The 24,290-nt window shown below is 39.7% G+C and overlaps 2 protein-coding genes across 2 annotated transcripts; one reads left to right on the top strand and one right to left on the bottom strand.

Annotated features, from left to right (window-relative positions):
- Positions 1–750: 750 nt before the first annotated feature.
- On the top strand, positions 751–7,750 carry LOC128244471 (adhesion G protein-coupled receptor L4-like). The gene is made up of 9 exons (XM_052962473.1): positions 751–795; positions 1,141–1,247; positions 1,586–1,688; positions 3,502–3,594; positions 3,834–3,961; positions 4,210–4,276; positions 4,727–4,812; positions 5,431–5,557; positions 7,586–7,750. Exons 1-9 carry the CDS (start codon positions 751–753, stop codon positions 7,748–7,750), a joined length of 921 nt encoding a protein of 306 aa, XP_052818433.1.
- A 6,180-nt stretch (positions 7,751–13,930) lies between these two features.
- On the bottom strand, positions 13,931–23,883 carry LOC128244472 (uncharacterized). Its single transcript, XM_052962474.1, is given in 11 exon segments — positions 13,931–14,187; positions 14,601–14,750; positions 15,064–15,175; positions 15,497–15,649; positions 17,214–17,311; positions 17,935–18,051; positions 18,307–18,313; positions 18,795–18,991; positions 20,386–20,522; positions 23,230–23,353; positions 23,859–23,883. Coding segments are annotated over 11 exon segments (1,377 nt in total).
- Positions 23,884–24,290: the final 407 nt, after the last annotated feature.

Genomic DNA, 24,290 nt, shown 5'->3' on the forward strand with positions numbered 1-24,290 from the left:
AGTCATTAAAAAAAGCCAATCAGTTAGTATTCTAAGACAGTTAGATGACTTGAAGTTATATTTTAATGATTAAGAAGGGTTCGTTCGCTCCGCTCAATCCGCCCATACTTAATCATTAAAATGTGACTTCATGTCATCAATAAAGTAGATGTCAATGTTAGAATGTAATTCCACACTCATGGAGCGATACTTAGCTGGCATTATGACAATACTTGTTCGTGATAGGTTTCGTTACTTAGCTGGCATTATGGCAATAACTGTTCGTGATAGGTTTCCTTACCGGTCTTCTTAGCTCCTGAAATCATCTTATCGATTGTAATGCATGGTAGTACTCCGTAATTAATTAACTTGTGGATCTGTCTGCAGCCTCGACCCTTTATTCCGCGACGCCACAAAACTTCCGCAAGGGCCACGAGCAAAACGTTACTGCCTGATGCTGTTTCTGTGATTTTGGGATAAATGCAACATTCGTAAATGATTTGTTTGTGTCAAATGCAATGAAAATGTACTGTTACTATAATGCAATTAATTCAAATGAACGTTTTTAGTTTAGACAGTACAGGAATGTGATGAGAGCAACTTTTGTCATAACTCTACCCATAATAGGATCAACGCTTAAATACTGTCAAAGAACACGACGACTATCACTGCAGAGCAGTGAATGGGGCTTATTTGAAGACTATTTAAGGTAACTACGTACGTCAGAACACGAATCGCGGACTTGAGACCCGGCTGGAACACTGACACATCATGGCTTCCTATGTGTTTCTTATGCAGTTTTGGAACGAAACAAAGGTGAGGAGAGTGTTGTATTGTTGAATGACCATCCCTCTATCAATTTGATTTTGATAGTAATTATCGATTATTATAATGACTTTGACATCCCCAATGTAACAATAACGTGATCTTTTGTGTCTGGAACCGGCATCGTCTACATAAAATACTTTAAAAAACACACACACACACACATTAATGGGAATGGATGTGCAGACAAATTAGAACATTTTGACTAGTGTTTGACAAACGTGGATCTTCATCGGCCGGTTTACAGCTCTAAGATCGGAGACACCCGACTCGACAAACCATGTTCGTATTTGTTTTTTCAATGACTTTTTCCACATATACATATTGCCTCCACAGTCGTTGACGGAGGCGGACCTCCACCGGATGGTTCAGATCTCGGAGATAGGGGGCGCACTGACCATCATTGCCTGTGTCATGAGCTTCAGCCTTCTCTGTCTATTGCCGTGAGTATGCAAGGCAATCTTCTATCATAATATATGAATTTGCACAAGTATCAAACTAGTTGAGCTCGGAATTGATGACATTTGAAATATATATACCGCACTCTCTTTATTTTTGTTAATAACCTAATGCAGCTAGAACTACAAACGGATTCCATCGTAAGCATGTAGGTCATGTCAAAACGTTGGCGGGGTTAAACAGTCGACCCATATCGGGGAAGGCGGTCATTCATCCATAAAGTACCTGGCTGTGTCACCAGAAATGATAACCAATAACCATTCCTGGTATTAAACAACATATTCTTAAACCTTTGAACGATTTGAATGTCCGTATGATCTAGTATCAGGAGTGACGGCCTGTTCATCACGGGTAACCAGTGTCTCGTGCTTATGGCAGCGCAGCTCTCCTTCATCGGCTCCGAGAACACCGGATATCCCAATCCGGTAAGACAGTCAAGCTTAACACCTGGCCCGATCTCTCGAAACTTTACAGACTTAACTAGCTTATATCAATAAGCCCAACTACATACATAAAATTGATTTTGATATTAAAAAAAAGGTTTATTGTTATTTTCATAGTCCAGTTTAAACAATATATATTTTACAGTGATAGTGAAGAAAGTTATTATCCTAAGTCACTCTCGTTGGCTCGTTGTTCAATTTTGTTGCGCAAGAGTGTGGTCTTGTGTTTAGGAGCAAACCGGAGTACCCGGAGAAAGCACACTTGTCCGGCTTGGTGACCACTAACATAACTCACATGCGCCCAGGCTGGGAATCGAACCCGGGTCGCCTTGGTGAAAAGCGGGTGCGTTAACCACTGCGCTAACCGGGGGATCAAACTACCTTGACTCGCCCCAATGTAGCAATATCGTTATACATGCATTTTGTTTAAAATGTTTTTCGATAAATCCACCATGTATGAAAGTAATGTGTGATTTCGCGACGGGACTGAGCCGTTTCAAGGTCAACACAGCCCTCTAATATGTGTCCGTCCTGTGTCTAGGTGATGTGTGATATCGCGGCGGGCCTTAGCCGTTCACCTTGGCTCTAGAGTCAGGCCCGCCCTATGTACTAATATGTGTCCGTCCAGTGTCTAGGTGATGTGTGATATCGCGGCGGGGCTGAGCCGTTCACCTCGGCTCTAGAGTCAGGCCCGCCCTATGTACTAATATGTGTCCGTCCAGTGTCTAGGTGACGTGTGATATCGTGGCGGGCCTCAGCCGTTCACCTCGGCTCTAGAGTCAGCCCCGCCCCATGTACTTATATGTGTCCGTCCAGTGTCTAGGTGACCTGTGATATTGCGGCGGGTCTGAGCCGTTTACCTCATATGTGTCCGTCCTGTGTCTAGGTGATGTGTGATATCGCGGCGGGCCTCAGCCGTTCACCTCGGCTCTAGAGTCAGCCCCGTCATATGTACTAATTTGTGTCCGTCCAGTGTCTAGGTGAGGTGTGATATCGCGGCGGGGCTGAGTCGTTCACCTCGGCTCCAGAGTCAGCCCCGCCCTATATTCCAATATGTGTCCGTCCAGTGTCTAGGTGAGGTGTGATATCGCGGCGGGGCTGAGCCGTTCACCTCGGCTCTAGAGTCAGGCCCGCCCTATATACCAATATGTGTCCGTCCAGTGTCTAGGTGAGGTGTGATATCGCGGCGGGCCTTAGCCGTTCACCTTGGCTCTAGAGTCAGGCCCGCCCTATATACCAATATGTGTCCGTCCAGTGTCTAGGTGAGGTGTGATATCGCGGCGGGGCTGAGCCGTTCACCTTGGCTCTAGAGTCAGGCCCGCCCTATATACCAATATGTGTCCGTCCAGTGTCTAGGTGAGGTGTGATATCGCGGCGGGGCTGAGCCGTTCACCTCGGCTCCAGAGTCAGCCCCGCCCTATGTACTAATTTGTGTCCGTCCAGTGTCTAGGTGAGATGTGATATCGCGGCGGGGCTGAGCCGTTCACCTCGGCTCCAGAGTCAGCCCCGCCCTATGTACCAATATGTGTCCGTCCAGTGTCTAGGTGATGTGTGATATCGCGGCGGGTCTGAGCCGTTCACCTCATATGTGTCCGTCCAGTGTCTAGGTGATGTGTGATATCGCGGCGGGCCTCAGCCGTTCACCTCGGCTCTAGAGTCAGGCCCGCCCTATTTACTAATATGTGTCCGTCCTATGTCTAGGTGGTGTGCAATATCGCGGCGGGGCTGAGCCGTTCACCTCGGTTCCAGGGTCAGCTCCGCTCTCAGTACTAATATGGGTCCGTCCTGTGTCTAGGTAATGTGTGATATCGCGGCGGGGCTTATCCAGTACTTCTTCCTGTGTCTACACTTCTCATCCTTGGCCTTCGCCGTCCACCTGGGATCAAAGGTCAGTTGTAACGTCTTACTTGTATTTTGTTTTGGTTTTCAAAGAAGTAAGAAGACCAGTTTTTGACCTCCGGCATCTGAACATGACTTGATACGATCCATCATCATAATTGAATCACTGTTTACTGAAATATGGTTTTGCAAAGCGACATAACATTTCAAAGTTTCAAGTTTTGTTGAATTTTCATACTGAAATTTCACTACTCTTTTGCAAGACATCTCTACATTCTTCCGTTGCAGTTCGGGCCGATGTCGCTGACGGCGTTTCGACGTCGCGGTTTCTACCTGACGTGTATATGGCTTCTCCCATTTATTGTTGTCATGGTTACCGCCATCCCTCGCCAGAACTTCGTTGGACCCGGAACCAGGTATTTCCAACCATTAACTGTATTCATGATGGTGATAAATTGTAAGAATATTAGTTGCAAATACGGATTCAGGGTTAAGGATTCTGATCAATACTGCTGACAGTTTGAAAGACAGAAAATGCGATCAAATCTGATCAGTTCTTGCGCCAGTTTGAACGCATGAAAGCCTCTGGTGGGACTGGTACTCTGGATCAAACATTATGTGTGACATAAGCGGTATTGTCTCCAGCAATTTGATTTTTCTCCAGATGCTGGCTGTCGTATGAGAACAACAAAAGGCTGTTTTTCCTGGTTCCGTTGGGGCTGCTTATCCTGGTATAAAATATTTAAACATAAAATATTAACATTTCACGTTTAAGGGACAGTCTTACCCATGCACAGAAATTTTGAGTGATTAACCTTTTACTACTAACTAAATAATTCATTTATGGAAAATATAATAATTACTGATTACAAGATTGTAACCATGTAATTAATAGCTTAAAAAGCGAAAAATATTAAATCAGGTGCTGAAATATTTACTGTGATCTACTGTCGTCTGCTAAGGTAGAAATATCGTGTTTTCTGCACGTTTCTTTCAAAATAATTGTGGTGAATCTTATTTGGGAGTAAAATGCATCATTAAAAATGTACGGTTAGAACACACGTTTAACGTTAACAATTTAGATAGTGTACTCATTGTATACTCTATTGATTTGCTAAATACTGTTACAGTATAAAAAGTGTTGCAAACAAGTTGACGGTAAGGAACATGGTGTGTTTCAGGCCAACATCTGCATGTACGTGCTGATCATACGCTATACGGCGTATGCTGGGCAAAAGAAGGCTTTAAAGAAAAAGACGATTGTTCGGTACATCTTTATATTTCTTTATGTATCTGAATGATCATTAACTTTGTTTAAAGCTGCACTCTCACAGATTGAACGTTTTGACAATTTGTTTATATTTTGTCTTGGAACGAGCTATTTTTGCAAAAATCCATGAAAACCAATTATATCAGACTGCTGACAAAAAATCAGATCGCAGAATTTTATATTTAAGTTCAAAATTTGTTTTTTTATGCATTTTTCTTAAACCGTTAGTAACTGTTTAAGCCATAAAACATACATTTTCGAACGGAAATATGAAAATCTACGATCTGATTTTTGTCAGCAGTCTTTTATCACTGGTTTGCAGAAATTTACGCAAACATTTCCTCATTCCAAGACAAAAAATAAAAAAAAAGTTGTAAAAACGGTTAATCTGTGAGAGTGCAGCTTTAATAGTAAGCGCTACAATTTGTTCATCTCCAAACAGTAGTTATTTTTTATAATTTAAGTCACGAAGTTAGGATTTGTTGAAAAACAGAAGGTTACGATTGAATTTTTCATGAACCCTAGCATCTGGCAAAAGTAGGCTGAAGTATACATATACGAAGAACAAAGACACGAACTATCGTAAATCGCGACCTTTGTTTGCGGCTATTTCAGGCACATGGTACAGACGTCCCTATCACTAATCCCTGCCCTGGGGCTGCACTGGGCACTGGGCTTCTCCATCACCTTTGACGGGCCCGTGTTTCTACAGTACCTGTTTGTCGTCCTCGCAAGCGCACACGTAAGCCAAGACAAAATAAGATCAAATATATCCTTACAAGTAATGCCTAGCTTGAATGTAACATGAGAAGGTCCTCTAAAATAAAAAAAATATAAAACATGACGTTTTCGATGTTTTGTTTACCAGACTTGTGTGGTCAAAACTACATTCATTGAAACCATACCATGTTCAGGTCCAACAACTGTTTGCACAAACTATAGACATTATTACTTTGACAGATGGTGTTTGTGTTAGAAAGGATATCTTGGTGACCACCTAAAATCACTTATGGGATGTAGCAAGTACTGCTATGTTCGTAACTTCGTCAAACAGTACTGTGTAACAGTTTTCAGCTCAAATATATAGTTATTATTTGTCGCATTAAGAAATTATACTCGTTGCCCTGCAACGAAACAAAATTAAAAACGTCGTTTTTGTCTTAATAGGGCTTCAAAAATGGCAAGTGGTAGAGTGAATCAGTTCTGTCTCCTTAGGGATGAAAAGGCCCCGTACAGTGATATCGTAACATATTTCACAAGACTCTTTAATATAGGGAAATGAAATAATTCAGCTAATTTCAAACACCATGAACTATGATTGGCTTGTGAATGATGTTGAGTTTCGCCAGAGGGAAAGACGATCAACAAAGCATCTTCCATCTTTTAAGCATTTTTAATGGCACTTCAATAGTATACTGCAGTAATTAAAACTCGGCATCGACACGTTGAGGGTTCTTAAAAGGACAAATGCACGAGTCACGAACTCATCATTGATTATCATCTTCGCCGATCTTTCAATATCCGACATCTAAAGTTAAACGTTCACATTCTTGTCGGTTACAAATAATATTATCAATATAATACTAATGAAAATTCATGATAAAACTATTGTGCACACCTTTTTTCGTGGCCATACAAGAATATATATTGTACATTATTTATTACATTTAAATGTATTTATGAAAGATCACTGCTCTGGAGGTTCTCAAATGACTTCATGCCTTTTAATAATGATATGTAAACGATCTGATGACTTTTGGTTAACGTATGGTAAGGATTAATTTAAGTTAAAAGTTTACTGCCTCCTGAAGCATACCGGGTACTGAACGGAATATTATTCCCGACCATTTAAGCTGCATTTCGGTAGGTGAATAACATTTTAATATCTTAGCGTTGAAGCTCATGTCTCCGCCAAGGAGATCGCTGGACGGATTCTGATTTACATCATTTGAAAGCCTCTGACGAAATCAATCATACTTTTACCATTAAAGGGACTAGACACCAGATGGTCCGAGATCGGCAAACATTTAAGAGTTCATTATTGAACAGCGTATCGTTTAAGATATTACACATGTATTATTAATTTTAAGTAAAGACGAGATTCCATGTAAATAGCGTTCCATACGGAAAACACAATCTACATAAACTGAAATATTTAAAGAGCTCCTCAATTAATTATAAACCTCTCCGATCGAAAGAAAGAAAGCTCCAATCGAATAATTGAAAACATCAATTGAAACAATGAAGATATCTAAAAATCAATTGACCTAAAGATCTTTGCAATTGAATTGTAGAGCTCTCAAAATCAATAGGAGACATGCATCGCTAATGCATCTTAATTGTAGATATCTCAATATATGTGTTGTTTCAAATTAAGCCGAATTAATGCTCCCGAAAAAATGAATTAAAAAGGTAATAAAAAGAATAAGTGCTATCTTTAATTCAGTGATGGTTAAGTACGGACTGTTATAATTGGAGCTATCTATGAATCATTTGTTGCTCCCAACATTTAAATTAGAGCTCTCTTCAATTGACTTTAAGACCTCTCTTATCCAATTGAAGTGTTAATGATTGTAAATAGTTATATCTATATAATGGTAGCAACACAAAACTTGAGACCTCTTCAATCAATTTAAGAGGTCTTCAATTGATTCAAATAATTATGTGAGTTTATGTAGATTTGGCGAATAATAGTTCCGACTGTTACAATGTTTTGTCTAATAATAAAACCTTATAATATTTGAACTATTAACATTCCTTTTCTTTTCAGGGCATGCTTCTTCTTATTTTCCACGTGTTGACGAGCGGGCAAGTGCAGAAGTCACTCTGTGAAAAAATAGCGGTTAACGTAAGTGATGCAAGTTCTGCTTTCGTCACAGAACCGGTCACGGTCGATTCGAACCTAGAAATGCCCATGGAGGTGAAGCAGGAGTAGATAATGACGACAAGTTCTAATATAGTAGAGGCGGACAAAACGAACAAGAATGTTGGTCTTTGTATCCTAGTTTGTCAAAATATTTGATAGAAAATAGAAAAATCATCTTTAAAAACAGCTAAACTAAACATCATTGTAGAGGGCTGTTTTGTACTGTTGTTTTACTGCAATTGTATTCCTGTATTATACACTTCTTTTTTGGACTGGTGACTCGATTAAAACTATTGTTTTATACAAACGCAAGACAAATTTTAGTAGTTTACCGTCAAGTTTCCGATTTATTTGACGTCGTTTCTGGGTGAATATTTTCTTTCTGGTTCATTCTTAAAAATCCATTTTTATCATATTTCGATTATACCATTGACATTGTGGCTTACCTTACGACTTCATATAAAAAGCATGTCCACGTGGTTATACTGAATATAAAACAAGGTAGACAAAGCAATGTAGCGCGGATACATGTAATGTACACTGTGTAATCCGAATTATATTAATGATGAACTTAAATGTGTTCTCTATATGTCCTGTAATTGCAGATCTTAGGGTGGAACTTTTTTGCTCTCACATGAGCATGATGAAATGTTCTCTATCGATGCAAAGTAGCAATTAAATGCTCTTTGGTTTATGTACATAGCATTAACTTAATCACATCTGATAAAAGAATTGTGTTGTGTTAATACTATTATTTTTCTCCTGCTAAGGTTCAGTCGGACAATAAAATAGTATTGTTTACCATGTCTTTTTAGTGTTTGAATATAAAATTTGATAGTGTTGATTCTGTGTTGGTAATGGACACTTTGGTATTATTTTCATATAACCAGTAAATGTATCAATAACATATAAACATATAAATATAAAACATATATGAAACATTATCATTATTTTTGCTGTGATAATTTCGAGTTTAAATTATAGTGACCCACGTCTAAATACTAACACATTACGAGAACACCCTAATTATGTTTAAAAGCAACAACTTTTATATATTATCCTCACAAACTTTTACATATAACAGAAATTATGAAATAAATGTGTATTTGCTTTCTATGTTAAACTGTGTATATTTGTCGTGTTCTGTTTCAGGTCTGTTCTGTTATCATTGTTTCTGTCTAGTGTTTGGCGCACTATGCCTTTTTACTAGCTAGCGCGCATGCGTGAACCACTCAACAAAATAATTAATATAAGTAATTAATGATTAAACAATAAATGATTAAATGGAACGTTTTCTTTTTCGTAGGAGGCTTTTTTATCTATTTATCCGAATAATTTCCCATTTGAGGCAATCTCATTAAAATCAGATCCCCAATACACGCTTCACGACGTTACGCTATGTTTATTGTGTATGTATGCATTCATTTATGCAATTAACTCATGCCTCAACAAGTCATCAAACCGTTTATTAATATAGAGATACTGCTTGGGTTTGAGTGTGATCTTCAATGCTCAGTGGTTCAGACGTCCGCATCTCACCCTAGACGTCCTGGGCTCGTACTTAAGTAGTGGTTCTTATAAAAGGACACCAGTATTGGTCTCCGCGATAAGGGTTAGACAACAAACCCACAAAAGTTAATAAAACGCAGGAATTCAACTGACATCAGTTTTCATTCGGAACACAAGTATGAAATGTTCTTTGCACATTGGATAGCCCTTTGCACCTTGGATAGCCCTTTGCACCTTGGATAGCCCTTTGCACATTGTGTAGCTCTTTGCACCTTGGATAGCCCTTTGCACCTTGGATAGCTCTTTACACATTGTGTAGCCCTTTGCACCTTGGATAGCCCTTTGCACATTGGATAGCCCTTTGCACATTGGATAGCTCGTCACACATTGTGTAGCTCTTTGCACCTTGGATAGCCCTTTGCACCTTGGATAGCCCTTTGCACCTTGGATAGTTCTTTACACATTGTGTAGCCCTTTGCACCTTGGATAGCCCTCTACACATTGTGTAGCTCTTTGCATCTTGGATAGCTCTTTACACATTGTGTAGCCCTTTGCACCTTGGATAGCTCTTTACACATTGTGTAGCCCTTTGCACCTTGGATAGCCCTTTGCACATTGTGTAGCTCTTTGCACCTTGGATAGCTCTTTACACCTTGTGTAGCCATTTGCACCTTGGATAGCTCTTTACACATTGTGTAGCCCTTTGCACCTTGGATAGCTCGTCACACATTGTGTAGCTCTTTGCACCTTGGATAGCCCTTTGCACATTGTGTAGCTCTTTGCACCTTGGATAGCTCTTTACACATTGTGTAGCCCTTTGCACCTTGGATAGCTCTTTACACATTGTGTAGCCCTTTGCACCTTGGATAGCTCGTCACACATTGTGTAGCTCTTTGCACCTTGGATAGCCCTTTGCACATTGTGTAGCCCTTTGCACCTTGGATAGCCCTTTACACATTGTGTAGCCCTTTGCACCTTGGATAGCCCTTTGCACATTGTGTAGCTCTTTGCACCTTGGATAGCTCTTTACACATTGTGTAGCCCTTTGCACCTTGGATAGCCCGTTACACATTGTGTAGCCCTTTGCACCTTGGATAGCCCTTTGCACATTGTGTAGCTCTTTGCACCTTGGATAGCTCTTTACACATTGTGTAGCCCTTTGCACCTTGGATAGCCCTTTGCACATTGGATAGCCCTTTGTACATTGGATAGCTCGTCACACATTGTATAGCTCTTTGCACATTGGATAGCCCTTTGCACCTTGGATAGCCCTTTGCACCTTGGATAGTTCTTTACACATTGTGTAGCCCTTTGCACCTTGGATAGCCCTTTACACATTGTGTAGCTCTTTGCACCTTGGATAGCTCTTTACACATTGTGTAGCCCTTTGCACCTTGGATAGCTCTTTACACATTGTGTAGCCCTTTGCACCTTGGATAGCCCTTTGCACATTGTGTAGCTCTTTGCACCTTGGATAGCTCTTTACACCTTGTGTAGCCCTTTGCACCTTGGATAGCTCGTCACACATTGTGTAGCTCTTTGAACATTGGATAGCCCTTTGCACATTGTGTACACTTTGCACCTTGGATAGCCCCTTACACATTGTGTAGCCCTTTGCACCTTGGATAGCCCTTTGCACATTGTGTAGCTCTTTGCACCTTGGATAGCTCTTTACACATTGTGTAGCCCTTTGCACCTTGGATAGCCCTTTGCACATTGTGTAGCCCTTTGCACCTTGGATAGCCCTTTACACATTGTGTAGCCCTTTGCACCTTGGATAGCCCTTTGCACATTGTGTAGCTCTTTGCACCTTGGATAGCCCTTTGCACATTGTGTAGCTCTTTGCACCTTGGATAGCTCTTTACACATTGTGTAGCCCTTTGCACCTTGGATAGCCCTTTACACATTGTGTAGCCCTTTGCACCTTGGATAGCCCTTTGCACATTGTGTAGCTCTTTGCACCTTGGATAGCTCTTTACACATTGTGTAGCTCTTTGCACCTTGGATAGCCCTTTGCACATTGTGTAGCCCTTTGCACCTTGGATAGCTCTTTACACATTGTATAGCCCTTTGCACCTTGGATACCCCTTTGCACCTTGGATAGCCCTTTGCACCTTGGATACCCCTTTGCACCTTGGATAGCCCTTTACACATTGTGTAGCTCTTTGCACATTGGATAGCTCTTTGCACCTTGGATAGCCCTTTACACATTGTGTAGCTCTTTGCACATTGGATAGCCCTTTGCACCTTGGATAGCCCTTTACACATTGTGTAGCCCTTTGCACCTTGGATAGCCCTTTGCACCTTGGATAGCTCTTTACACATTGTGTAGCCCTTTGCACCTTGGATAGCCCTTTACACATTGTGTAGCCCTTTGCACCTTGGATAGCCCTTTGCACCTTGGATAGCCCTTTACACATTGTGTAGCTCTTTGCACATTGGATAGCTCTTTGCACCTTGGATAGCCCTTTACACATTGTGTAGCCCTTTGCACCTTGGATAGCCCTTTGCACATTGTGTAGCTCTTTGCACCTTGGATAGCTCTTTACACATTGTGTAGCCCTTTGCACCTTGGATAGCCCTTTGCACATTGTGTAGCTCTTTGCACCTTGGATAGCCCTTTGCACCTTGGATAGCTCTTTACACATTGTGTAGCCCTTTGCACCTTGGATACCCCTTTGCACCTTGGATAGCCCTTTGCACCTTGGATACCCCTTTGCACCTTGGATAGCCCTTCACACATTGTGTAGCTCTTTGCACATTGGATAGCTCTTTGCACCTTGGATAGCCCTTTACACATTGTGTAGCTCTTTGCACCTTGGATAGCCCTTTACACATTGTGTAGCCCTTTGCACCTTGGATAGCCCTTTGCACCTTGGATAGCCCTTTGCACCTTGGATACCCCTTTGCACCTTGGATAGCCCTTTACACATTGTGTAGCTCTTTGCACATTGGATAGCTCTTTGCACCTTGGATAGCCCTTTACACATTGTGTAGCTCTTTGCACATTGGATAGCCCTTTGCACCTTGGATAGCCCTTTACACATTGTGTAGCCCTTTGCACCTTGGATAGCCCTTTGCACCTTGGATAGCTCTTTACACATGGTATAGCCCTTTGCACCTTGGATAGCCCTTTACACATTGTGTAGCCCTTTGCACCTTGGATAGCCCTTTGCACCTTGGATAGCCCTTTACACATTGTGTAGCTCTTTGCACATTGGATAGCTCTTTGCACCTTGGATAGCCCTTTACACATTGTGTAGCCCTTTGCACCTTGGATAGCCCTTTGCACCTTGGATAGCTCTTTACACATTGTGTAGCCCTTTGCACCTTGGATAGCCCTTTGCACATTGTGTAGCTCTTTGCACCTTGGATAGCTCTGTACACATTGTGTAGCCCTTTGCACCTTGGATAGCCCTTTACACATTGTGTAGCCCTTTGCACCTTGGATAGCCCTTTGCACATTGTGTAGCTCTTTGCACCTTGGATAGCTCTTTACACATTGTGTAGCCCTTTGCACCTTGGATAGCCCTTTGCACATTGTGTAGCTCTTTGCACCTTGGATAGCCCTTTGCACCTTGGATAGCTCTTTACACATTGTGTAGCCCTTTGCACCTTGGATAGCCCTTTGCACCTTGGATAGCCCTTTGCACCTTGGATACCCCTTTGCACCTTGGATAGCCCTTCACACATTGTGTAGCTCTTTGCACATTGGATAGCTCTTTGCACCTTGGATAACCCTTTACACATTGTGTAGCTCTTTGCACCTTGGATAGCCCTTTACACATTGTGTAGCCCTTTGCACCTTGGATAGCCCTTTGCACCTTGGATAGCTCTTTACACATTGTGTAGCCCTTTGCACCTTGGATAGCCCTGTACACATTGTGTAGCCCTTTGCACCTTGGATAGCCCTTTGCACCTTGGATAGCTCTTTACACATTGTGTAGCTCTTTGCACATTGGATAGCTCTTTGCACATATAATGGACCTTTGAACCTCGGATAGCTCTTTGCATCATTGCATCGTCCGATACCCCTATGCATACTTACAGCATCGGATACCGCTTTGCATCATTGCATCGTCGTATACCCATATGCATCATTGCATCTTCCGATACCGCTATGCATCATTGCATCGTCGTATACCCATATGCAACATTGCATCTTCCGATACCGCTATGCATCATTACATTGTCGGATAGCGCTGTGCATCGTCGGATAGCCCGTTTGATCTCCGATAGCCATAATTATGCGGCTTTTAAGGTGTTTGTTTTCAGTCGAATGACTTACATACATGTATATGAATGTTGACATTGACTACGGACTTTTCTTAGGCTGGAGAAGTTTTGACAACCGAAAAACGAAAACACAATATTATAAATAAAGCATGCATGAAACGTATGTACTAAAAACTGTATTTTATTGCGCATACATATGAAGCTACAAAGGCTGTTGATGTCAATATAATATGTATAGAATTAAAAGGCTTCTGATTAAAATAGTATGTACAGTAAAATCACATTTTTGGTGAGCCTTTAAGATAGAGAACAATGTAAAATGACAATGTGAAAGAAATGGTAAATAATGATTACACTACTTGACAAGAAAGATGTGCCGAAGGACGTTCGTATCACGGTATGTGAATAGCCATGACATACACGAGGAATACAGCCATGAGAAAAAACAACATGAAATTAATGTCAAATAATGGCAAGTATTCCTTAATGTCTTTACATCACGTGTCATAACAGCAACAGACTGTACACTGCAACCAATATTACGGTGGACATTTGAACCACCGAGGCAGAGGCTCCACTGACGTCGCATTGTCTGATCTTGTTCAAGTGAACAACGGTCTTGCCACACACTGGAAAATAGTTCGGCGGATGGGGGAATTGCTTCTCACCATCCATGGTGTGAACAGGCCGGCCTACTTTCACGAGCAGCGCCATCCCCTGTATCATACGACCCTAGTTGTGACAGTGGAAAAACCACACACCTGGTGAAAGCAACATCATTATGTTAATTGTGAACTCGGGTACTATGTTGTAAGATTAGATTTGTTCTCGGCTTGTCACATTTTAACTTTGTTTGTCCACTAAAAATATAATAATAATAATCACCAGTGATAAAGAATCATGAGAATACCATGAAAAAATATATTGTCGTTGAGTATGTGTGCAATCAACCATTAGTGTACTTGCTCAGTTTTAAAACGTCGGTCATTTGGTAGACATTCGGACACCTACATACAGAAAACTGAGCAACGTCTAGTTTCGTATTGATTGAACGACACTTATCAATGCAGATATTTTCTGAAGTAAGGCGCCAATGACGGCGTCGAACTATGTGATAACCTTGCTTTCAGAAGCCTTCATCATATCGGGTTATTTAATGTGTGCATCTGCCTACCTGGGTTATCCGCCTTGAATCTGATGATGGAGTAGCCGCCCTTTGAGTGCACGGTGACTGTGTCCTTGTACATGGGGTTGGTCAGAATCCTGGGGAACTCCCCGTTTCTGTCGCGTTCAATTACCTTTTGCATTGTTATTGAGTTGAAGGCTTTGTTGTCGTTCCAGTTGTTGGTCACATAGAGACGAAGGGTTAAAGGATTACTTAATTCATTTCTACATACTGTAAGAGCCTACCAGACTGATAACAGATTAGTAAGTGTCAATTTATCTCTGTGAGACTACCAAAAAGTGTCTTTTGTGCGGGTCGAAGCCGTGACCTCAGTGAAGGACACCTACACTTCTAAACCACATACCCATCTGTATTCTGATTAGCGACATCATACGCCTCATGTAATCTTCGTTATTGTAAGTGACCAACTGGAAATGATACTGTTGTAAGTTTTATGTTGAGGATCATATACAGACTGGCCACAGACGACTTACATGTCCGTCGCCGACGACGCGGAATTTGTAACCATGGAGATGCATCTGGTGGGGGAAGTTGGACTGGTCGTACATAAAGAACTCTACCACCTGCAACATAGCAGTAATATAGCACAATAAGATGAAGGAAACGAATCTAGAGATAACTATTGAAAAATACAACCTTTCTGTTGTATGCTCTCAGTAACATGTCGTCAATTAATTGCGATGCGTTTTTTTGCTTATGAAAATACATGTATATGTAATCAGTTTGATTTAACTAAATCCGTGCCGAGAAAATAAATGATTCAACAACCATAACGCTACCGTTTGCATAGCAAGTATAAATATTTGTAAAGTTTAATCGGCGCATTTTCGAAGCTGTGCACGCTTGAAAATCCCGCGTTGGTCGAGAAAATCGTATTTAGCTACCTGTCCCATTTCCACGTCTAGCATGTCCGTGCAGTAAAACAGGTCATCGTTACAGTCGTTGACTGTATCGACGGTTGAAGCGTTACACAGACGTTTATGCGTTACGTCCTCCCATTGCGTCACCAGAGGAAGTGTCGGACGGAACAAGGTAAGCTGACGGTTGTCAAGGATAAAAAAATACCAAACTCGTCACATTTTGGTGACTCGGTAAAATTGTCACCGAGTTTCATTTCTACTCGGTAGAAATATGTTTCCTCAAGTAAAGTAATTCCTACTCACCATAGAGGACCATTTGCTCAAGTAAAATAGTTTCTACTAGGCATAGAGGACCATTTGTTCAAGTAAAGTAGTTCCTTTTCGGAAAAGATGTCCATTTGCTCAAGTAAAGTAGTTCCTTCTCGGCAGAGAGGACCATTTGCTCAAGTAAAGTAGCTCCTACTCGACAAAGATTACCATTTACTCAAGTAAAATAGTTCCTTCTCAGCATAGAGGACCATTTGCTCAAGAAAAGTAGTTCCTACTCGACAAAGATAACCATTTACTCAAGTAAAATAGTTCCTTCTCGGCATAGAGGACCATTTACTCAAGTAAAGTAGTTCCTTCTCGGCATAGAGGACCATTTACTCAAGTAAAATATTTCCTTCTCGGCATAGAGGACCAATTGCTCAAGTAAAGTAGTTCCTACTGGACAAAGATAATCATTTACTCAAGTAAAATATTTCTTTCTCGGCATAGAGGACCATTTGCTCAAGTAAAGTAGTTCCTACTGGACAAAGATAACCATTTACTCAAGTAAAATATTTCTTTCTCGGCATAGAGGACCATTTGCTCAAGTAAAGTAGTTCCTACTGGACAAAGATAACCATTTACTCAAGTAAAATATTTCTTTCTCGGCATAGAGGACCATTTGCTCAAGTAAAGTAGTTCCTTCTCGGCAGTATTGAAAGCATTTGCTTACGTAAAGTAGTTCCTACTGGACAAAGATAACCATTTACTCAAGTAAAATATTTCTTTCTCGGCATAGAGGACCATTTGCTTAAGTATAGTATTTCCTACTTGGCATAGGGGACCATTTGCTCAAGCAAAGTAGTTCTTACTCGGTATAGAGGACCATCAGGTTTGCTCATGTTAAAAAAACATCAACTTGGCATAGTGTACCATTTGATCAAGTAAAGTACTAGTTCCTTCACGGTATGAAGAACCATATTTGCTCAAGTAAAGAAGTTCCTACTCGGCTTAAAGGACCATGCAAAGAAGTTCCTACTCGGCACAGAGTACAATGTTTGCTCAAGTAAAGTGGATCCTACTCAGCCTTGGGGACCATTTGCATAAGTAAAGTAATTCTTACTCGGCATAGAGGACCATTTACTGTAGTTAAGTAGTTCCTACTCATTATAGGGCCGGAATAGAGGACCCTGTTTGCTGAAATATAATCGTTTCTAATCGGCATAGAGGACCACATGTTTGCAGACTGCAAAATACGTCCGATTTGTTCGGGTTGTAGTTCTCGATTTGCACTCGCTGTAAACATTTATCTCGACCATTTCTAACAATAGAGGTATAATAGAATAGGTTTACCAAACTGAATGTCCATCCATGAACTGCTTTTTGAGCTTATTTGAAGTTGTATGAAATGTTTTAAAATATATAGGTTAACCAGGGAATAAAACTTAATATGTGAGTCAGCAAGAGGTGGCGGCAAACGCGTTAAGGATACATTGCTGATAGTTGGGGTGATGAGTCCGTATCTCGACTCCTGTGGATAGTAGTCGGGGTGGCTGTACATAGAGTTGTCGTTCGCCTGGTAACGCAGGTCTAAATAGTAAAGAAGATGCGTATTTCGTGGCTTTTATTATATATAGATTCCATTTAAGATCGTTAATAATAAATGAGGTACAAAATAAAATCGTTTTATCCTGGTAAGATGTATACTGTATTGGGTAACTGGCGCCGTTTATGGTGTTTACGTGCAAAAAGTCGCCTGCAGTTTTAACTGAAATATGATATGATGATTTTTTCGGGTTAAAATGAGTGCGAACCCAAGCTTCCGATACATCTTGCCATTAGTAGTAAATTCGGCTAGTATTCATGGTGTAATGATCTAAAAGAAATTATATTTTACTAAGATGTTAGTATTCTTTACATATATAACGCTATTACATTGGAATTTCATAATGATAACATTATACATTTCCTATGTGATATGTTTTTATTCTTTTGCATTTTTTGTTATTGGCCGTCGGTCTGAGTCAAACGAAGGTTATTGTCTTAAATTTAATTAAGGTATCCTTTGTACAGAGTATGTGAATTTATATGTCTGGTGACGCCATATAAGTTTAAAAAAAACTAATAAAAGGTTTGTGTGTTTGTGCGATTATTTAAAAAAAATGGTCATTCAACCTATATTGAGCGCCCTTAAATAGAACCCTTTCACTCACTCATATAGTAGCGCACGTCCACGTGTTCATCATGGTACGTCTCGTTCTTCCAGGAAACGCTGTGGTCGTAACGTAACGTCTTCTGCTCGATATACTCGTGCGTCTCGTGTTCAAGATCTACCGGTAGTAAACGAGTGATGAGGCTTCTTATTTGAAAAAGCCAGTTAGAGAATTGACAACTCCTATCGAATGATTCATAGTCCAAGAAAACCCCCATTTCAAATCTCCAATTTAAGAAAAACTCCGTAAGGGCATCCTTTTACAAATATTGTTTGCGGTTTACCGACCGACTCAGTTAAATCGGCCTGACTGAATAAAACATACGTACCAACTCTATTACTGATTCAATCTAGACAACACATGTACATGTACCACAGCACTAAAGTTGTACACACATCGTGTAAGTTGCACTAATTTCTGTCAACTAGTCTTATATTAATGGCTCCTAATGGACATATTTGACGTGGGAAAACTAACTCTAGTGTTACTGACCCAATTTATTCATGTTGCACATGATCCATCCTACTAAAGCTGAACAAATTTCATGTAAGTTTCATAAATTTATGTCCTTAGGTTACACAGTTATAGCTATGTATGGAGAAATCACAGGCGCCCTTTATCATGAATTATCAACATACGCTTTTATTAAGAACATGTTTGTCAAAGAACATGTCTTTAACAGCTTCTGTCATTGAAAACGTCTACCACAGAAAACGTAGAAACCGTTTGTGATAAAAGACGTCTGCCATAGAAATGAATGTGAAAGTAGGTAACTAAAGACATCCTAACATCATAATTATTCGGGAAACAACGACCATATTATGAACACCACATAACATAACAACCAAAACCCAGCTCACCGTGCCCTTAAGCTCGTGATCAAACTCCTCCCCCTCACGGAGTGTCTGCGGGTCATCCTCGCACAGGTCGCAGTCCTGGTAGTGAAGTATAGCGGACCCGTGGCCTCCGCCCCACCGGCAGTCTCCGAAGGCTTGCACCCGAACCCAGTAGTCGCCTGAGATCTGGTCCGCGTGAAGAATAAAGTCGTAACGCTCACCTAAATATATAAAGAATGGATGAATTTATATTCTGCCGTCCTCTGTGATTATCAACGGTGTTGTTGTTGCAGCAGCAGCAGCAGCAGCAGCAGCAGCAGCAGCAGCAACAGCAGCAGCAACAACAACAACAAAAGCAGCTTCAGTAGCATAGTCGCCATCTATTTATTGTGCAAAACATTAAAAATAAAACAAGCATTTTCAGTGAAAAGATATCCCCCGTCAACGATGGCTTTTTTGTGCTTGATGGCTTGTTTGTGCTTGAAGGTTATAACAAGAATAATATTTTCTAAAAACAATTTGGTTTACCTTTTGAAGTTTGTTTTCCATTGACTGTCAAGTGTAGTCGTACTCCGTTGTTGAGAACGTACTCAATAGTTGAGATAAAAATGTAGCCGTAGAAATTCACCGAAGAAGTTCATTGCAGGATGTTGGTTCATATAACATTCAAGTTTCATTAAATTCTAGCAGCTAGTTACTGAGAAACGGCTGCAAACAATGATTTTTTAATAGATCAAGGGCAATAACTCTAAGGAAAATTGACCAATCCAAAAGAAAAATAGACAAGCATCATCACAGTATGTTGGTTCTTATTTATTCCAAGTGTCATGAAATTCTACCAGCTAGTTGCATAGAAAAGGCTGCATACATGGATCTTTTAATAAATCAAGGGCAAATAACTCATATATAAATTACACAATCCAAAATATAAATAAACAGGCATCATCGCAGTATGTTGGTTCATATTTAATTCAAGTTTCAAGAATTTCTACCAACTAGTTACTGAGAAATGGCTGTAAATGAGCGTTTTTCAAAAAATCAAGGGCAATAACTCCAAGTACAATTGACCAATCCAAAAAAGGAACAGGCATCATCCCAGTATAGTAATTCATATTTATTTTAAGTTTCATGAAATTCTGCCAGCTAGTGACTGAGAAATGGGTGTGAATGTGCATTTTTCAAAAAAATCAAGGGCAATAACTCCAAGGACAATTAACCAATCGATTTTTTTTTGGACGGGCATCATTCCAGTATAGTGGTTCATATTTATTTTAAGTTTCATGAAATTATACCGGCTAGTTACTGAGAAAACGCAGGTGACGGACAGACGGACGGAAGGATGGACGGACGGAAGGAAAGACGGACGGACGAACGGAAGGACGGACGGACAACGCCATTTCAATATCCCCCTCCCTATTTCATAGGCGGGGGATAATAAGTGGTTATTGCCTACCTCAAATTTTGGATACCCTGTTGCAATGTTCCAAAGTTCACCAAATGTTATGTACAGTATCGACCTATTCCGATGAATGCATGGAAGGTTACAGAATGTGGGTCTCCGGTGACGCCTTATTTATTGAAAGTAAAGCGTTATACGGTCCTCTTGCGCTCTTACCTGGATGAATCAAGAAGGAATCGACGGTAGAGGGCGTGACTGGATTGCCGTCTGACGTCACAACAGTGATCACGTGATCCTGGATGCTCACCCGGAAGTAACACCGCGTGGCTGCACCGATCGCCCGGAAACGATATCTATAACACAATTTACTTTTTACCAGACAGACAGACATACAGACACCGACAGAAATGTTTATTGTTGTAAACATGTTACATAACAGTTTCTTGACAAACTAAAATAATATAAGCATATATATATAAATAGTCAGTAGGGTCACAGCAATACGTGGCCTAAATACAAAGAAAAGAGAAAAGTATAATGAGTTAAATTAAAGAACATACAAGAAGATATCAATAAAAAGAAAATCAAAAAGAAAAGAAAAGAGATACATATCAAAATCCACCTGTGAGATATATAATAATTATAGTAATGAAATATTATGTGAGGCTATTTACAAATGTCATAACACTTGAAAGATCTAAACGATGTTATTTATAATTATATATTGTTTAAACAGAAATGCTTGATTCATAAATTTACCTAAGCTACCTAGTATGCTGACGTTTTTTATAACATAAGTTCGATAAACTTGTACATAATTAGGTTTCTAGTATAATATTATGTGTTCATTTTTTCTGAGGTTGTTATATACAGGACATATTTTGATAAAATGATATTCGTCTTACAAGTTACAAACAGTACAATATAACGTTGGGCTCTATCTATTCTATTTCGGCCATATCGGCCGGTTTCTATATGAAGTTTATGGGATGAAAATCTTAGCTAAGACAAATACATTCATAGTTTCTTTTCATACGATGATTGCTTAAACACATCGAACACTCTATTCTTAAACATATTATGAAGGTTCTGCAAATTAATTGAGTTTGGATTTAACCACAAATCAAACATATCTAACAAAGGCTTTACCTTATTGGCCCAGTTGTTACTATAATCAAGATAACATAACACGTCACTTTACATTTTTTGTGATAATATCGTCGGAAGAAATAGTTTTACACCAAGCTTTTATAATCCTAGCATATATATTGACGAATAGTGGGTATCTACCTATTTTATATACGCTCGATATCTTTCGATTTTGAAAATCTCAGAGCCATGATTGAACGTGGCCCAATCAAAAGCGCCAAACATTTGAGAAATAACGCTAGGCTTAAAATTGTAATGCTTTATACATTAAGAGCCTCAAGACCTTTCCCAGCTATGGATTCTTGGTTTAGAACAAAACACTCGGTATAGTTTAAAACTGTTCCAATGTAATTAAAATCATCAACTGCTTCAAGATATTTATTGTCATATGTCCATTTTCATTTTCACGTGAAATGCCCCTTTTCCAAAATACCATTACCTTTGTCTTTTCCATGTTAACTTCTAGTCCCCAGTTTAAACAATAAACATGCAACACATTTAAACTATTTTGTAATTCATCAACAGTATTGCCAAAAACTATCATATCGTCACCAAATAACATCAGTATACCAGTGATATCATCTTTGGTAAGGCTGCCTACAGGATTATCTTCTAAAAATATCTCAAGGTCATTGACGAAAAGGGCAAATAAACCGGGGACATTATTTCCCCTTGTTTAAGACCGACAGCCCAATCAAAGTAATCAGACAACGAGCTACATGATTTACACATGATTTCACATGGGCATATATATTCTTAACAATTCTAAGTATTTTCACATCAGCTCCTGCTCTATAAAGTTTTAGCCAGAGGCTACGTAAACTAACACTATCAAAAGCGCGTTTCATGTCAACAAAAGAGCAGAACAATCATTTTTTTTTATCAAGGTACAGTTTTTTGCACAATTGCATTTAACATAAAAATAGCATCTGTAGTAGACTGACCCATACGAAAACCAAATTAAGAATCGCAGCCAGTTACTCTATCAAATATTCCGGTAAAAAACAGCTTACTATTGTGATTCCACGGTAATACTTGAGTTGCTAGAGTCGTTTTTCTTTTTGTATAAAGGAACAATAATGACTTTTTACTATCAAGTCCTCATGTATTATAATTAAACCTCAACAGCAATCGCATCGTCGGAACACACGGTGTACATTCCTTTCACACTTCGAGTGCAGTGCAGAGCGTTATCAACTATGGAATACCGCGGTTATCCGTTGATGGAAAATAATAACGTTGCGCAACGTTTTGCCAAAAAGACACAAAGCATAAATGCCATATATTTGAGAAATGAATTGCAGGGTTGATGTCATTATCGGGGTATGAACGCAATTGGGTTGGTCAATGTGTGTGGAGTCCGAAGGACTCCACGCGTACTTTGACCAACCCAATTGCGTTCATATCCCCGATAATGACATCAACCCCGCAATTCATTCCTTATATTTACACCAATAGTTCATTATTTCATTCAAGAATTGTTAAAAAACTATTTAATTTCATTTAAGAAAACTTTTCAGTAATCCGTTCTTACCCATTCTGTAAATAGAACGACCCGAGTATAACCGGAAACATTTTTTTCAAATGACGTCACAATAACGCGGGAAAAGATCAACCACTTGAAATCACTTTAAAACGTAAAAATTGAAACACTTCTGGCACCAATATATTTAAAATATAATAAACTAACACTTCCTAAAATGTTGATCTATATTTTACGGGACCTGCTGACACAATACAACCAATAACAAGATCAATAGCTTTCATGTATATTGTTATGCAATGAATTACGATCCGAACATATCCGAAGATGTTGCGTTCATCGATTGATGAACGCAATTGCCGAAAGGCAGTTCATTTAAGGAATGGAAGTTGAGGTGTAAATATAACACAATGGAATGTAAATGTCACCTCTGTCCGTTGTTGACGTTGAACGTCTCGTACGGCGTGTAAGTGGCGTTCGGCTTCACGGTCAACCCCAATGCGCCCGGGTTGCCATCCACAAGGTGCTTCCGGTCACGACCGTTCACCAGGACTGTGAGGGTAGGATACCATAAGATATACAAAAATATGTAACCGCTTGTGGGGGTGTCCATTATCCCCGCTTGAGTGAATTCAGATGGAAAATGCTGCCTCAAAAGATTTTGATAATTGTTTGAAATAAGATTTGTATTACATGTATGCATACATAGTGGCGAATCCAGGATTTGACGCAAGAGAGGGCGTTACTAAGGGTGGGGGGGGGTGCGGTGGGGCATAACAATCAGTTTGATTTGCGCTCGTCCCACAGAACCGAAACTTATTTGGTTTAAAGTGTAGGATGGGTTTTCTGTTTTCCCCAAGACAATTTTAACAATTTATTGTCCGAAATGGTGCAAAATGGCGTATATTATTACTTTTTTCTCCTATATTGAAATCCACTAGTGTTTACATATGATATTGTAGGTAAGTGAATTAAGCGCATCACAGGGAAAGTTAATAGGTAGATGTTAAACGTTGATTAACCTCACAGTTAACTGCACATAGAGCACCACTTATACATCTGGAGCGGTATTCATAAAACATCTTACGCCTGCATGTTACTTCGACACTTTAGAATAAGAAAATAATTGGTCTTACAGTGACACTCGTGTTTAAAATCAATACATAATTACATACACATGTATAACAAAGATGAAGTTTCAGTGATAAACACTTAGCTACTTACTAAATAATGCATTTATGAGAAAATTTTAATTACTGATTACAAGATTGTATCCGTTTTTAAAGGCTGAAAACGCACAGGTATTGAATGACTGATGTGTTTTACAGTGATCAACTATCGTCTCATTAGGTAGAAATACCATGTCATCTGCACCTTTTTTAAATTAAAAACGATATTCTTCATAAGAACAATTGTTTTCGATATTTATTCATCCTTTTCGGTAAATTAGGACAACTGTATCAAATGCGGTACATCTTATTTAGGAGTT

Source organism: Mya arenaria, chromosome 8 (assembly GCF_026914265.1).
Source record: "Mya arenaria isolate MELC-2E11 chromosome 8, ASM2691426v1".
Lineage (NCBI taxonomy): Eukaryota > Metazoa > Mollusca > Bivalvia > Myida > Myidae > Mya > Mya arenaria.